At 45.1% G+C, this 16,246-nt stretch overlaps 1 protein-coding gene and 1 long non-coding RNA gene across 2 annotated transcripts in view; one reads left to right on the top strand and one right to left on the bottom strand.

Moving 5' to 3' along the window:
- Positions 1-241: 241 nt before the first annotated feature.
- Positions 242-6,766, bottom strand: LOC111869802 (protein fork head). Its single transcript, XM_023861575.2, has one exon. It carries the CDS (start codon positions 6,423-6,425, stop codon positions 4,977-4,979), a length of 1,449 nt encoding a protein of 482 aa, XP_023717343.1. The 5' UTR covers positions 6,426-6,766; the 3' UTR covers positions 242-4,976.
- Positions 6,767-7,084: 318 nt separating this feature from the next.
- The window catches only part of LOC111869800, a 48,014-nt gene continuing 38,852 nt past the window's right edge, over positions 7,085-16,246 (top strand). The window contains exon 1 of the long non-coding RNA XR_002843736.2: positions 7,085-7,300. This is a non-coding gene — a long non-coding RNA (uncharacterized LOC111869800). The remainder of the gene's footprint in view (positions 7,301-16,246) is intronic.

The following is a 16,246-nucleotide window of genomic DNA, read 5'->3' as shown; positions in this document are numbered from 1 at the left end:
CAAAACGTAATAACATTACGACCGTAAGCATATTTATGTTGATTTTCTAATATAACTTTAATCACTGGCTCAAAGATACAATTGTCCCGTGAATCAGACAACCGGCGCAGAGCTGGCCTACCTGGAAATGAAGAGAGACCATGCAGAACGTGGCTTCCAGCGGCGAGCATAACGTTGCACTTGATTACGTCACTCAACAAGGTAACAGATACACAAACAAACAACAAGACATGTTTCGAAATGCATTGAACGACAAGTTGTTTTATTTCGAGCGATTCAATTTTTTTTTCTGAATTATCACAGAATTACAATTAAAAGAAACGTGTATTATGTACGTGTATGATGCGTCTCTAACTGATGGATAGGCTTTCTTAGGTTTTCACAGTCACAGATCTATAGGCTACTTGATGTTCACAATTCGTCCCCAACGTGGGACGTCTTCAGGATGTCGAGAGCTTATACAACACTTCAAATTCTATTGTAAAAATAATAAAAGAGCGGGAAAATATACTACAAGTCTATGAAATGAGATTTCCGAATGACAACGAGTTTCATCACTTTCGTGTCGAGTGAACTAACAAGAGTGCACAAAGTGAGACACACAGACAACAAACGTCCAATCGTTGTTACACGCTCTCTTCCGCTTCTTCGTAAGAATAAGAATATAATGAAAACTGGGATACACGATTAATAAAACAAAGACAGACAAAACACTGTTCCTGTTAAGTGGATTGAAAGCTACAGTCAGAGCCGTTGTACTAGGCGGCTGCTTGGGGCACTGCTTCCACATCTCAAACATTGCATTTCGACTTATTCTCGCGATAAACAGCTAGCGGCGTGTGCTACTTTAAATATTTGCTCAAATCTTTCGTGGAATGTGGTGTAGTTTGCTTGTCCTTGTGTTTTAAGAAGAAGATTAATTCTCTTTGAAACAAACAACACAACACTTTCAACTCGAATGCTTCCAACATTTTATTCACTCTTCATTAGAACTGGGTTTTTATAGTCTCCCTTTAATTTCATGTCGAAATTAATATATTTTGATCATATGCAAAGCAACAGTCAGCCTGGGTGCACCTTCAGGTTTTTATGTAATCCCTGTGCGAACTCCAACAACAATTTGCAGCTTCAAGTGACAGAAACAGATGTAACTGTATCTATAATCCAAGAAGTTATTTCTCTATGACAGGACCAACTATATGAACAAATGAAACAAGCTGAAAGCAATGTTGCTTCCAGTCAATTATTAATTTTGCATTTCATAACAGATTCTCAGTCGCAGTAACCTACAGTAGAAGACGTTTTGAGGTCCAGATTTCCTTAAAGCACTAGCCAGAAAGGAGAAATCCATGTGATAAGCTTACGAATGGAGCTGATTGTGAATGAAGCAGAAATACGGCCATTGATTCTCCGTAAAACTCCTCTGAAGTGAAATCGTTAATTTTCTGGGTTCAGAAATAGGCAGGATTTTTAAATAGGTATGATCAAAAACTGATAAAATTTTCTTTCTTTATGCACGCCCACACGAAATGTCAGTGAGGCCAAGCATCGCTTCGGCATGTTGTTCTGGATAGGAAACCCCACGTCTGAAATCAGAAGTTGTTCCGTTGCAACTGGTTCCTAATATAACTTCCAGCATAGCTCTGCTAATGGTGCATATCCAGTAGAGGCAATGAACGGCTGTTGAAGAGCTGCAGAGGCCTATTGCTCCTTCGGTTCAATCCCAAACTCTCACGCCAAGAAGAATATTCATATTTGAGAGCAAAACGGTTAACATTTATATTTTACCGTCAGAGGACGCGTTGCATTGTGTTTTAGTTGTGTTTTCAAACGCGCACTTAAATGTTCAAAGGGGTGAGAAACAATGGTTTTCTTGAGAATATTAATTAAAGAAGAAATTTTAATAATGAGAAGCACAATAATTACACTTAATTAGGAATGGGTCTACATATTAATCTGCTCAATCAAACGTAATTCTTGAGTGAATTTTCAAAACGCTCACAGTAAATCAAATAGTACACAAGTTATGCTACTATCCCCCGCACTAGGAATCGCTGATCCCAGAGAGACAAATTCAGATGGTTTTGAAACTACGCCCAAGCCTCACTGATCCCCTGAATTATGATTTTTAAATTACATAAGGGTCTGATAATCTTGATTGTTCAGCGTAAGGACAATACACATCTTGCTTTCAATCTGATTTTCCTGCTGAGAAATACCGCAGTGTGCTTATTTCGGTCTGAACAGAACTCCAGCTCAAGGCAAGAATTACGTTAAGCTGGAAGCACAGCCGCATTTGGAGGGACTTGGTGTGTCCGGTCCAAATTCCTCAAGCTTTATAATCGGAAGACATGAAAATGAGCGCTTCTTCTGATGAAATTCAGTTAGAAAAAGAGGGGAATTAATTGTATTAGTAGGCACTATAATTTGCTTTTCGTGAAATACGTGTAAGAACATTTTAAAAATTAAATCCTGAAACTTCCGAAGGGATATTACAGTTAGAACACAATATTTTGTTGTGTGAATAGGCCTATCACCATTAATTTCACCAATGTAGATATTCCCTGTAGAAAACTGTGGACTTTTTCCAAGATCTTTAAAATGCCAGGCCATCCGAAATAGATTTCTAGGTGCAATATTGGATTAATTATCCTCATATGATCTTATATTACTTCGTTCTTCAGGGGCTTCGTTCCCTTGAAGTAATGTACTACAGGCCGGCTTCCTATTACGCTATTTTAGCAGGAGGTCTATAACTAAGAAACGTTTATTTTCCGTTCAGTAGGCCAAACAAACTTAGCCCTAATGGACCTATATGCGCTGTTGCGCTTACTGTAAGTAAATTAGAAATCAGCTTGTAATTTTGACTTAAAAATATTTACTTTGGTAATTAATGATAAGTCACGACTTCGAGAGGCGACAGCTGAACCCCCTACCCTCGTACACAGAAGTTACTCTACCGGAAGTGCAGGTCTAGCCCATATGGGAAATCATTGCTCGATACAAGCTTTCCCCTCTTTAGAGAACCATCAGTTAAAATAATTGCCTTATTGCTTGTGTCCACATAGTACGAATCTGCTTTTCTTAGAATTTCTTCTTGAAAAGAGCACCTAGACTCTCGTCTCGATTGTAATACCGTACAGTCTGGCACGTGGGTACAAACATTCCGAACAATATTCGTCTATCTGCAAATAGCTGGTATCTACCAGCAACCGCCATGAGGACCTCCCACCGGAATAATTTGTGCCCAAAATCTCTCTCAGTTTCTGAGGCCTGGTGACAGGGTTCTATATTCTGAGCTCGTTGAAGTGGCAAGAGGATGGACGTTTCGTCGGAGCGGCGGCCGTTGTTTACAAATTCAAAAATGGAATTATTAATAACAAAGTTGTTTCGTGTTTGAGGCTGTCTCTTCTAATAGAATATTTTCTGCTTTCAGCTTTCTATTTTCATGTTATATTTCTGTAAGTTGTGGTTGCAGTTTCTTGAAAGAAAGAAGCATGGATTGTCCTCACTTCTAGTGGTTAAATTCCAAAATTATACACAGAAGAGTGGTTTAAGTTTCGCCTGGACTTTCACTGTGAAGCAAGTTTCACATTTAGAAGGCAATGTTAAATCATTACTTTTTTAAAGATATAGAATTTAAATAATATATCTTAGCTGAATCTTAAATGAGAACGGAATTCCTTTTTAAAAGCCATGCGATTATGTAGCTAACATATGACATTATGTTGAAAGTAAGATGCGTATGTAAGGAAAAATTTGGTGGAAAATTATAAGCTGAACATACAAAGGAGTTCACAAATTCTGTTTCCTTCTGTGTAAATAGCACATTATTACGTTATATTGCTACACAAACAGCTCCTTACAAATTTAAAAATTCAATTTTGACCCTTTATAGCCCAGGGGTCACCTGCTTTAACATTCTAAAACTCTGTATTCTGCCCACACAGTGTATTTATGAATTCCGTATGGTCCTCACAGTAAGCAGCGACCGTTCCCCTAAACAGCATTAACCGGCTGGGCTTTGAATCGGAGAGGTGATGTGTTTCCTGTGAGGTACGAACTGAATTGTTATATAGTTTTTACAAGAAAGTCGGTCTTTAATTGGCTAGCAGTAGGAGTGAGAATTCCTCCGAGCCGGCCCATACAGGCGTACGGCAGACATGAGACTAACATTACAGGGTGCAAACTGACAAATGAAGTCACTTTTAAAATTTGTATGAAGACTAACCACAGACAAATTTTGACTTCAGATAAATATCCTGTCTACTATAACTGCACACTCTCTTACAGGGCAACTGATGGTTAAGATTATTTCCTTTCCACAGTCGCCTCTCAGTCATTAGAAAGAAAGGCTGAATTACGCGATGTGATTAGGCCCTACAGTCCTGAAAACACTGGATTGAAATTCCCTTAATACGAACAGAGGCATCGCCTACATGCCTAGAAATTATATGACGGTGAATTGTTAACGTCACAATATCCATTGGCACCATACGTTGAAATTCTATTTAGATCAAACTGAGATTCCAGGAAGGGAAGTGCGCCATTTTTTATCCAGTTGGTGGACATAGGCCTAGTGAGAAGATGCACCCAATGGCAGCAGTGGACAGAGTCAGTGCGCCCAGTTACGGCTCTGTCTCTAGCAGACGTCATTACGTGATGTTACACGAATTAAAAAATATGTGAAACTTCTCTACCTTTTAACCCACTTAAATTTGTTTAAACTGTGACACTTTGTCGGGGAGTTTAAAAGCAAATTATAACTTTAAATATTCGACCTTATGTAACATTTATAACACACGCAACGTAGTTTATTTACAGATTGAATAGTTGTGATCAGTATAAAAGTGACGACGAGCCATTTCAAGCACCGTTTGCGCTCACCTCGCATTTGCACCACTGCGCGAAGTGGCCAAGTCTGTCTGCACACTCCACACTTGTTGCCGTTGCCAGGTTTAGGCGAGCGGGTACTGTCACAAGCTGGTAGCCCCCGCCGGTGCGTGGTGGTACAGCGAGCTCTGGTAGTACGGGTCCTGGGCTGCAAGCGCTGCCCCCGAGTGTGCGGGGTGAACGGCGTTCGGTAGGGGGCTAAGAGGGTTGTAGCCTGCGGCGTACATCTCAGAGTACATCTTGATGTCGTTCTTGCTCTCCGCGGGCAGGAGGCGGGTTATGGAGAAGGGGTGGTTGGACACGGAGTAGCCGCTGGGCTCCTGCTTCAGGTGCGGGTGGTGACCGCTGTGATGTTGCAACATGGCCTGGTGGTGCTCTGCCGACAGGGGCAGGTGAGGGTGCGCACAGCGGCCCACCATGGCAGCCAGTTCCTCGTGTTGCTGCAGGCTGTGTTGCCCCTGTTGATGCTGCTGATGCTGGCCAAGATGCTGCTGGGCTTGTTGGGACTCCGGTTGGGGCGCCAGGCCGCACAGCTCCGAGCCCGCCTGGTGCAGGAGTCCCGCCATGGGGTCCGTCTCCACTTTAGGTGGGTGCAGCCCCAACATCGGGACCAGGCTCGGGTCACCGCCGCTTGACCCTGCGGATTTGTCCTTGTGGTGGCCCTCTTCGTGTTGTTGCGGCGTCTTCTTGCCGTCGGAGGACTGCGGTTGGTGGGTGGGCGACTGTTTATGGGCCTGGCGTAGCGCTTCCTTCTTGTCATCCTTGAAACGTTTCTGGCGCCTCAGGTAGCAGCCGTTCTCGAACATGTTACCCGAGTCTGGATGCAGCGTCCAGAAGGAGCCCTTTCCTGGCTTGTCTGGAGTGCGCGGCACCTTTACGAAACAGTCGTTGAAGGACAGGGAATGGCGAATAGAGTTCTGCCAGCGTTGCTGGTTTTGCCGGTAGAAAGGGAACAGATCCATAATGAACTGGTAGATCTCGGAGAGGGTGAGCATCTTGCTAGGAGCATTCTGGATAGCCATGGTGATGAGCGAGATGTAGGAATAGGGAGGCTTGGCGTGCGTGTAACTCCGGCGGTATGTCTTGTCGTTGCGTGCCCTCTGCAGAGCGGCGGCCGAATTGGGAGAGCCGGCGTCTCCGGGAACGGCGCCCAACTCTCCGCGTCCCACCCCCATGGAACCGACGGGCGCCAGGGCCCCGTTGTAGCCCTGTATGGAGCCCATGCTCCCCATGCAGGATCCAACGCCGTTCATGTTACCCATGGGCGAGCTGTAGCCCATGCCTGTGGAGGACATGCAGCTGCCGTTCATGTTGATGGAGCCCATGGCGGAACCGAGCATGTTGGAGCCGAAAGTAGCCGCCGTCTGTGGAGAACACGAGTTCATGGACACACAGCTCATCGAGTTCATGCTGTACGTGGGCGTCATGGGGCTCATGGAGTTCACGACAGAGTTACTGCTCATGGCGCCACCCCCTCCGCCCCCGCTGCTGATCGCCACAGTGTCCGAGTACGATAGCTTTCCGGACAACATGGTCACGCTGAGGTACTCCTCATGTTATCAGCAAGTATCGATCAATTAGCGGCAGAGGCACAACACTCCGTTATCACCACTCACCGCATCTTGGTACAAATTTCTTGCACAAACACACAGCAGCAACAGGTCCCCTATGGGTGGGGTACACACACACACACTATTTACTCGCAGCTAAAGTGTAACACTGATTGAAAAAACAAACATTCGTTTACTAACGGCGGCGGCGACGGCGACGACGACGGTGGTGGTGGCGACGCTGTGTACAGATCACGTGGGGGCGTCGCTCCAGCTCCGAGCTGCGTCTTGTTTGGCCAAGAGAGGGGGACGCACTATTTAGCTTTCGATGATCAAACTGAAGTGCCTTCCAAAGTTTGGGAACATGAAATAGCATGGATACCAAGAGAGGGGAGGCGGGTGACCTCAAGAACATCCCCTCCTCTTCGCCCCCACCTGCTTCGTCCGAAAAACCATTCATGAAAGGACCCGCCCTCTCCAGACAGAGCGGAGCCAACGCCTGCCCGATTTATTTGGATGCACTGCGGTCGTCATGACAACACCAATCAGAAGCCAGTGTTTGGAAGCTGAGAGCGGGGCCACGGCCGGTAGTCACGCCCCTCTACCTCTGCCACATCGCAGACTGGCACCAACTTGCCTAAGCGCTACTCACGGGAGAACATGTAACTACACTTCTAGCGCGATTTTTTCTCCCTGACGGTTATGTGCGCGGCCGAACTTAGTACACGATTCGCCGACGGTGTAACGGCCCTGAAAAACACTTGTGAAGTTCAGCCACGTGTAAATTTCGTGCCACGGCGAAACTCAGTGTTCGCTTCAGTTTGCAAATCTGCTGTCAAGATGGAAGCGTATTGCAGGTAAGAAGTGCACTTAAATTTGCCGTAATTTCCGAGCGCCAGTGAAGCTCGCCAAGTTCTGTGCGGAGAGCACAAACCGTGCACAGTTCGCCTGGCCCACCATTTGCTACTGTCTGTCGCCATTCCAAGATAACCAGTTCGGGGTCCCGTCTGTGTTAATTTATTTGGCCAATACAATAATGCCACAAATAGGTGAGGTAAAAGGTAAAGTTGTCTCTGTGCTTAACGAATTAAGCACTACTGCATGAAAACGTAAGGGGGAGTGGATGTATAGATCCAAGTTTTCTTGACCTGGGCACTAGATTGAGGTGAGGGGTCAGCTTCACGCCCCCGCCGCTTTATCCCCGGTATCCATTGGATAGGAGGATTGGTGGACCCCAGAGCCAGTTCGGACGACATGGAGCAGTGAAAATTCTTGCCCCAACCGAGACTCGAACTCGGAGCCCTCGGTCGTCTAGCCCGTAGCCAGAAGCTATACCGACTGACCTCTCCTGGTTCGTAATGCCACAGATAGAGGAACTTAAAGTAGCCCATGTTGGCTGGTACAGTGGCTGACCTGTAGCACGTTCATGACTCCTCAGCAGAGCGCAGAACAGAATCATAATACGGACTTAAAATCATCTAATAAACAATTCAAATTTGTGGTAAAGTTCAAATAATTTTGAATAAAAAATTCGTGCAGTCGTTTCTGGCATTCAGTTCAGAACCGTTCATGTCCCCATCTGTTGTCTGAGATCAAATAATCAGGGTATACGACACTACAATTTTGCCTGTGGTTTCGTATGTTAGTAAAATTGATCTCTTACATCAAATGAAGAACACGGACTGGGAGGTGTTGAAGGCAGTGACCTAACTAATGCGGGATATATCGCCTTGAAGTCCGGTTGCATTTATCGACATTTCCGAGGGAATTACTGCCCCATCTTCACGGTCGAAGGGTAAGCTATTTGCAGATTGGCTCACTCTTCAGTCCTGATGAAGGAGATAGTACGTCTCTCGGCAAAGTCCGAAAAATTCTACCAGGTTATACGACATCACAGTACTGTGTGTAGTTGGGTTTTAAGTTCTTAAGGCAGTGATCATGAAGATCACAGTCTTCTGGGTTGTACACCGTGTAGTTCGGAGACAGTCCGACGTTTCGTAAGAACATATCGCCATCAAATTCAGTGTTGAAAAGTACGCCAAGCAAAAAACCAGCAAAATCAGACGGCAAGCTTACTCTTCAACCATGAATATGGAGGCTATTTATTCTTCCGAAACGTTGGGCTGTCTCCAGATTTTAAGGCATTTCAACCCAAATGATGTTACTCTTTAGTACAGTTGCAGACTGAAGCGATTTAGAACAGGCCTGCATCGACCAAAAAGGGAAGAATTTGCAGGACGTAGGAGCGGTTGCATAACGAGCAGCTTTCATGGCGGAGACTTCAGATTGTAGTCTTGTAGGCGCGGAGGAACCTCTTACTTCGTCCTGAAGATGGAAGCAGGACTCCCACCTGACCATTTACAGAAATACACGGTATCACAGTTCTGAAGCATCCTCATAATTTTCACTCTTTAGCAGATGTAATTAGGATGATTAAATCTAGGAGAATGAAACAGTTTGGGCATGTAGCACGGATGGGAATTATGAAGAATGCGTAGGGAACACTGAAACGGAGAAATCATTTCGACGACTTTGACCTACGTGGAAAGATAGACCTATATTAAAATTTATATTAATGAAATGGGACACGACGGCGATGATTGGATTCAAGTGGCTCTGGATGGGGTCCATTGACAGTCTCCCGTGAACACTGTAACGTTCGGGGTCTTTAGAATGAAGGGAATTTCTTGACGCGCTGGGCGACCTCTTCTCCCCGGGGTCAGCAAGTTTACAGTTGCATCATGTGACCTGATCTGACTTGGCTTCATGCGTCGGCCTAGAGTTTGTGAGCCTACAGATTTATTTATAGATATGCCTTAGGTTTTACGTAATTCGTGAAATATTCTCATACTAAAATATATTTGTAGGCATAGGCTAAATGGCTATAAGCTGATATCAAGATAAGTAAGCCAAGTGAAGCGACCCTGAAGATAGAGGCAATATGTTCCTCCGAAACATCGGTAGTCACTTACCGGACACAAACGTACCATAACGGAGAAGATCACGATATAAGTCAAGAGTTTCAGCTCAACAGCCTTTATAGAGTTACGCAAGAGTTTAGGCCACAGGCAAGTAACAAGCAACGGACACTGCCCATAGTCTCAGATCTCTTGATTGTCCAGTGATCGAAATTAGGTCTTTCTAACCGCCCCACTGACTAGGAACCTTTGGTCGCTTAATGCATACTCCGACCGCAGCAATTCAGTCAACAAAATGGACACCCTAAAGAGAAGTCACTTTCTGCTTATGCACTATTGTCACGTGTATAAGTGGCTGTAGATGGGATTTGGGTTGGTGAATAGATTTACTGGGCACTCACAAGTCGTAGCTACAAATAATTACAGCACTCTGAAGATTACGAGGCACGCGTAGCGTAATTGGTTGAGGCATTATGCTACAGACCGGAAGGTCGAGGATTCTAACCCCGATGAGGTGGATTTTCTTTCAATTTACCTAATACTTCCAACTGCATTATGGTCCACTTCTGTTTCTTGCTATTCCTACTTTCAGGCGGTTTTAACCGAGCCGTTGTCTAGAAAATTATCATATTGGTCACATGATTATGAGAAACATTTAGAATTACCCCTAATCTTGGTTGGTAGTTTAGCTAACTGCATACGCCTGCCGCTTTCTTCTTTCTAGTTTCATATTTGGCTTAATCTTCGATTCTGAAGAAGGAAACAGTATTTTTCTCCGAAACACCAGTGAATTTTATACGCCTACACGGCGTTACATCTCAGCAGATAATATTCTTTATAAATAATGGTTCTTAGTGTAACTAAGACATCTTTATTTATTCTCGTAAATTCCACAAGCCGGTCACGGTAGCTGAGCGGTCTAAGACATGTACTCTTCGCGCTCTTCGAAACCGGGATTATGGGTTCGAATCCCACTCAGGGCATGGATGTTTTGTTTGTGAGTGTGGGTTTTTCTGTGTTTGTGTACAGGTAGAGGCCTTGCGACGAGCTGATCACCCGCCCAAGGAATCCTACCGAATGTGTAAGATCTAGAAAAACCGAAGTGAACGGAGAAGTTCATGGAGGTAGGCCTAGGCCCACTGGGGCTGTAGTGCCAAGGAAAAAAAAAATCCACATACGTTTATAATAGTCCAATGAACTGCAAATTATAGTGCCAGTGGCGACTACGTCATTCAACAGAAGTGCGATTGACAACTGTCGAATACAGAGTCCTTCTGGAGACGCTGATACTTGCTCAGTTAGCCAAGAAATTGCCAACATATTGTCATGTGTATTAGTAACTATAGACAGAGGCCACGCCATAGCACAAGTGGTTAGTCGCTGGCTTCCCATCTCGGCGGCCCGGATTCGAGCCCGGGTCTGGTCAAGTGGGATTTGTGGTAGACAAAGTAGCGCTGGGGCAGGGTTTCTCCGAGTACTTCGGTTTCCTCTGCCAATCTTCATTCTACCAATTGCTCCACAATCACCCTCACCTATCATCTGGGGCTGGCACAATAGGCCAGAAGTGGCCGCAGTACAAAGGACTTAGTCCCACCCCACTGGCAATACGAAAACTATAGACAGGGTTTGAATTGGTGAATAGATTTATTAACATCTTGTACAACGAACAACTCGTACTTATACAAGCAACACAGCGCTATTGCTGATATACAAAATTTACAGTTCACTTTTACACACGCACAATGCTTCTCAGTCTTTTCTAGTCGTATCCCGGTAACGGAATTACTACTAAATTCCAGAGGCTATCCTACCTACAACTGAATCCCTTATACACTCGCGGCACGGACCACGCAACACAGGAAACACATGTCACGTGTCAAAATGCGTGTCGAATATCCCGCTGCCCAACACGGGGCATGGCATGTCCTTTATAACCATTCAGCATGGACCACAGCAAAAAACACAGCGTTTCCACTGTTGTGTGACGTCACTGCATACGCGAGAACTTGTCTAGCGCGCTGCATAGTAACGGGCCGCGGGCGGGCCACAGAAAACTCTGCTCCGCTATTTTCAAGAATGTGTTTATTGGGCCGTTACTTAGCAGTGGATCGATACGTCACAATATTAATTAGGGAACCCGATGAGGTCTTTGGATTCTTTTCAATTTACCTAATCCTTCCAGCCGCACTATGGCCCTGGGGTCGACTCAACCTCTAACAGAAATGAGTACCAGGAATATTCTTGGGGGCAAAGGGCAGCCGGCGCGTAAGGCTGACAACCTTACAGCCATCTAGGAGCCGATTGTCTAGATAATGTGGGAACCTCAACATCTCACAACCCTATGGGCTTCCACGACCTGTAACAGGGATACCTTTACTTTTTTACTCGAAGATATTATCTATTCAAAAGATCCGCACTGGCCCTTATACTAAGTCAGATAAATTTTATTCATGCTTTTCCATACTATTTCTTGAGATCCAATTTATTGTCGTCTTTCCACTCTCTCCTAGAACTTCCAAGTCCCAATTTCCCCATTAATGCCCTCTCCTATGCGTGGCATCGGCCACCCCAGCAACAGACCTCTTTGTGGCGGGGTCTTGCAGCTCTGCTGCCTTACTCTCAACCTCACATTCACGAGGTGTAGACAGATGAGGTTCGGGTTATCGAAACAGGAGTGTATTATGCTTAAAGCATGAAAATATTCGTTCTAAACAAGAAATCACTTCTAAACGAATGTAATTGCATGAGGCCTTTATTCGGAACGGAGAATTTGACGCAAACCAATGTAAGTCTTATGATAACTTCCCTCTTGTAAGGAGGCATGATACGGGATCACCATTCTGTGATGAGTGTACTTATTTGTGAGTCTCCCCACCCCGCGTCAGTAAGGAGTGCCGTCTAACTGACAGCAAATTGATTAGTTAGACCTAATAATTTTTCTAGTTGTGAGACTTCTTCGAAATATAGGCCTAGCGATGGGTAAATGGACCTATTATAAATACTCTTAACTTATTTAGCTCCTGCAGTTAATCCTAACATTCGTTAGAGAAATAGGATCGGATAGCATGCATTGGATTGATGTAGCTCAGAAAAGGGACCTATGGAGGGCTCCTGTGAACACGGTAATGAACCTTCGGGTTCCATAAAATGCTGGAAGTTCTTGAGTAGCTGTACAATTGGCAACTTCTCAAGAAGGGCTCAGCTCCATGGGTGAGTGAGTGGCTGAAATTCTAAAGGCCTGCTAAGCAGTTCTTTCAGGTTTCTTTGTCATCAAGGACACAAGAACTTAATATGTGAGAGAATAATAATAATAACAAAAATTTCCAAAACAAATTATTTCATATAGTTTGAAATTAAAGCTTCACTCATATTTCCTTCTTTGTGGCTACTAAAATGTGTAGCGAAAAGTGCTCTTTGGCCTGAACTGGTAATCTTCAGACACTTGCTCAAGAAATGTGACATGCATATTGTTTCGTATAAGAAAGTATATAACGTGCATAGCTCATGCCTGTGTTGGCGTTTTGAATGTGCAGAAGGATTTCTTGAACATGAAATTGTGTTCAGCTGAAGGCCTAGAGACCTAGGTTAGCGATATACATCAATTCCAGTGTAAGATAAGATCAGACATGAGTTTTAGTCTCAAACCCAAATCTTTATCTTGTAACTTCCTTTCCCAGAACAAGAAGTCCTTTATGCAAGACCAGATCTTTCGAGAAAGCCTAAGTAAACCTGTAACTTAAACTGTTAAGGTAACGGTAAATTTGTCCCTGGGCTTAAGCAAATAAGCACTACGCCATGTAGATTTATGGGGAAGTCAGCACTAGTTGGAGGAGAATGGTCAGCTTCACTCCCCAGCCGCTTTATCCCCAAGGAAACAGCCTCCGTTGCTCATTGGATAGGAGCATAACGAACCCCATAGCCGGTCTGGACACTGTGGAGAAGATAACAATTTCGTGCACCTATGTTGGCCGTCCAGCCTATAGCCCTTCGCTATATACCGACTGACCGAACCCAATCTTTCATATATCCCCATAGGCAGAAGCCGCATGGAGCAAGGTAGGGGATGCAGGGGGGAAAGTCTTGTCTATTCCCGATTCTCATCTCGTGGAACCACAATGAACATTGCGCCATTTTGCTTTGGCACCGATCGGAGCGCCACTCGCGGCTGGTATGTTAACAATGAAAGTTGCCATCGAAGACATAATGAGTCTACTTATTGTTCTCAAGTTACTACGGTTAGTCACCGCGGCGGCCCTGGTTCGATCCCAGGGCTGGTCACGTGGGATTTGTGGTGGACAAAGTGGCGCTGGGGCAGGTTTTCTCCGAGTACTTCGGTTTCCTCTGCCAATCTTCATTCCACCAATTGCTCCACAGTCACCCTCACCTATCATCTGGGGCTGGTACAATAGGCCAGAAGTGGCCGCCGTACAAGGGACTTAGTCCCACCCCACTAGCAATAAAAAAAAAACAATTATCTCCCAAATAGTTTATAATAGCTTTGTAGATTTTATGTTAATTAGTAAACTTCCTCCTGTCCTATTTCTTATAGGCTGCATGACATTGACTCTGAAGTACGAAGCTAATAGGGCTCCTTCAGATACTAGACAAACAAAAAACAAACTCCTTGGCCTGTAGTCCGCAAGAGAACTATACCGACCGAGCGACCGCCTCTTATCGGCGAAGTTAGTGCCAACTTTGGCGGATAGAGGATGTCACGTGGTAAGCGCAACGGATCCCCACGACCGTTAATTTCGGTTTTCTAGACCGGAGCCGCTATTTCCTTGAAATAGCTTCTCAGTAATCCTCTCGAGGCTGAGTGGACCCCGTTCCAGACTGACTACTCCGAAAATCTGGTAACGCCGGGAATCGAACCCGGGCCCTTTGATTTTGTAGCCAGGAACTCTGGCCACTAGGACCACAGAAGCGGCCTCTTCAGATAGTAGTTTCTTCTTTACGAGAATTCTACGATTCGTAACCGTCATCACAAAATCTGGATAATGGCTCACATCCTAACTCAATTCAACTAAACACAGTAGCCCATGATGCCCAGTGGTTACGGTAACTTCGTCCTTATAAACAGAAAACTTTGGGTCACTGCACGGAAATTTTTCTGTGCTGTTTACTTTTTGTACGTCGTTAAATATCCGGATGGTCTGTCTCCAGCAAACCAGCTGCAGCTTGTAGCATAAAAACAAAGGAGTCGGGGCCTTTTGGAACTATTGTGAGCAACTTCCGGTTTGGAACTCCAATCAGAAGCTATGGGCGTGGTTTCGGCGTGGCAAGTGCTGGCTCTTGAGAACTGTCTGGTTGGCAAGGACAGAGTAATTAAAGGAGGAAGGTGCAGGCCTTCAACTCATTTTCAAATGAAATAACACATTGCTCCGTATTATAGTCTCAGCTTTTGCTAGTGGCCAGTGCTTTTGTCATGTGACGGAACATGCAACAACTTGGAACCAAACTTCCCGCGTCGCGACGGCTCAGAGCTGAAGTGTCGAGCTAACACCGACACTTCTGGAACACAACGCCGTGCAATTCCATGAAAGTCAACAGATTTTTCTAAGGAACAGAGTTGCCTTCTTCATGTTGGTTTTGCGCTTGGATTATTTTTCCTTTTTTGGTTTCTTGGGGTTAGGTGAGACTGAGTCCACTTGGTACGTCGGCCACTAATTGGCCTATTGTGCCAGCCCCGGATGATAGATGACGATCAGTGTGAAGCAGACAGTGGAATGAAAATTGGCAGAAGAAACCAAAGTTCTCGGAGAAAGCCTACCCCAGTGCCATTTTGTCCACCATAAATCCACATGACTTGCCCCGGGCTCGAGTCCGGGCTGTCGTGGTGGGAAGCCGGTGAGTAAGCACCTGAGCTATGGAGCGGCCCTACAGTACGACTCGGTCCATGCCTTGTTGCCGTAGGAATAGTATGAGTTTCTTTCCAAAAATATACCTACAAATTCTGACTAAGTCACTTTAAATTGGTCTCTCTACTCTCTCCACGTGCTTAATCTCTAGAAATCTTAAGCCTTCTCGTAGATCAGAAGCCGTGATAGCTCAGTCGGTATAGCGACTGGCTACGGGCTGGTCGGCTGGGTTCGAATTGCGGTCAGAGACAAGAAATGTTTCTCTACTTCAGCCGAGATCGGCTTGGGACTCACCCAGCCTCCCATTCAGGGGGTATCAGGGACTAAGCGACCGGGGCGTGAAATTGGCCACTCACCTCCATCTAGTGCCGTGTTCAAAAATGGTGGAGTTATACCTCTACTTACCCGTATGACTTCGTGGCGTAGTACTTCGTCAATTAAACACAGGGGAAATTTTATTTTCACCTAGGTATAGATCTATGTTCGTGGTAAAAAGGTTAAGCTATTTCTTTAACAGACCGTGGAGGCCCATAGGGTTGTGAGACGTCGAGGCTCCCACATTTTCTAGACAATCTGCTCACAGTTAGCGGTAAGTTTGTCAGCCTTACGCGCCGGCCGTTCTTTACTCCCAGGAAGATTCCTGGTACTCATTTCTGTTAAAGACTGAGTGGACCCCAGGGCCATAATGCGGCTGGAAGGATTAGGTCAAATGAAAAATCCAATCATCCCAACGCATAGAACCCACGACCTTCCGGCTTGTTGCATAGTGCTTCAACCAACTGCGATACCGCGTGTATGTGTGGTACTGTATTTCAATCGAAAGCATAAAGTGAATAATGCCTTTATTTTTTAATTAACGCTACAGAAGCCTAGCCGTGGATTAACCACCTTGGATAGTGATGGACGCTGCTATGTAAACAGCGGCAAACTTTCGTGACGGTGTGACGTAGACATCTGATTCGGTTAGGGGACAGGATCAGAGTACAAAACGAGGCAAGTGAACTTGGTACCCGCCAGATGGTGATGA

This window comes from Cryptotermes secundus, unplaced genomic scaffold, assembly GCF_002891405.2.
Source record: "Cryptotermes secundus unplaced genomic scaffold, Csec_1.0 scaffold123, whole genome shotgun sequence".
NCBI classification, from domain to species: domain Eukaryota; kingdom Metazoa; phylum Arthropoda; class Insecta; order Blattodea; family Kalotermitidae; genus Cryptotermes; species Cryptotermes secundus.
This window is presented reverse-complemented; position numbering and strand designations above follow the sequence as displayed.

Bases quoted from the DNA above. Each gene is read 5' to 3' on its own strand.
- LOC111869802 (XM_023861575.2), bottom strand. From the start codon at position 6,425: ATGTTGTCCGGAAAGCTATCGTACTCGGACACTGTGGCGATCAGCAGC.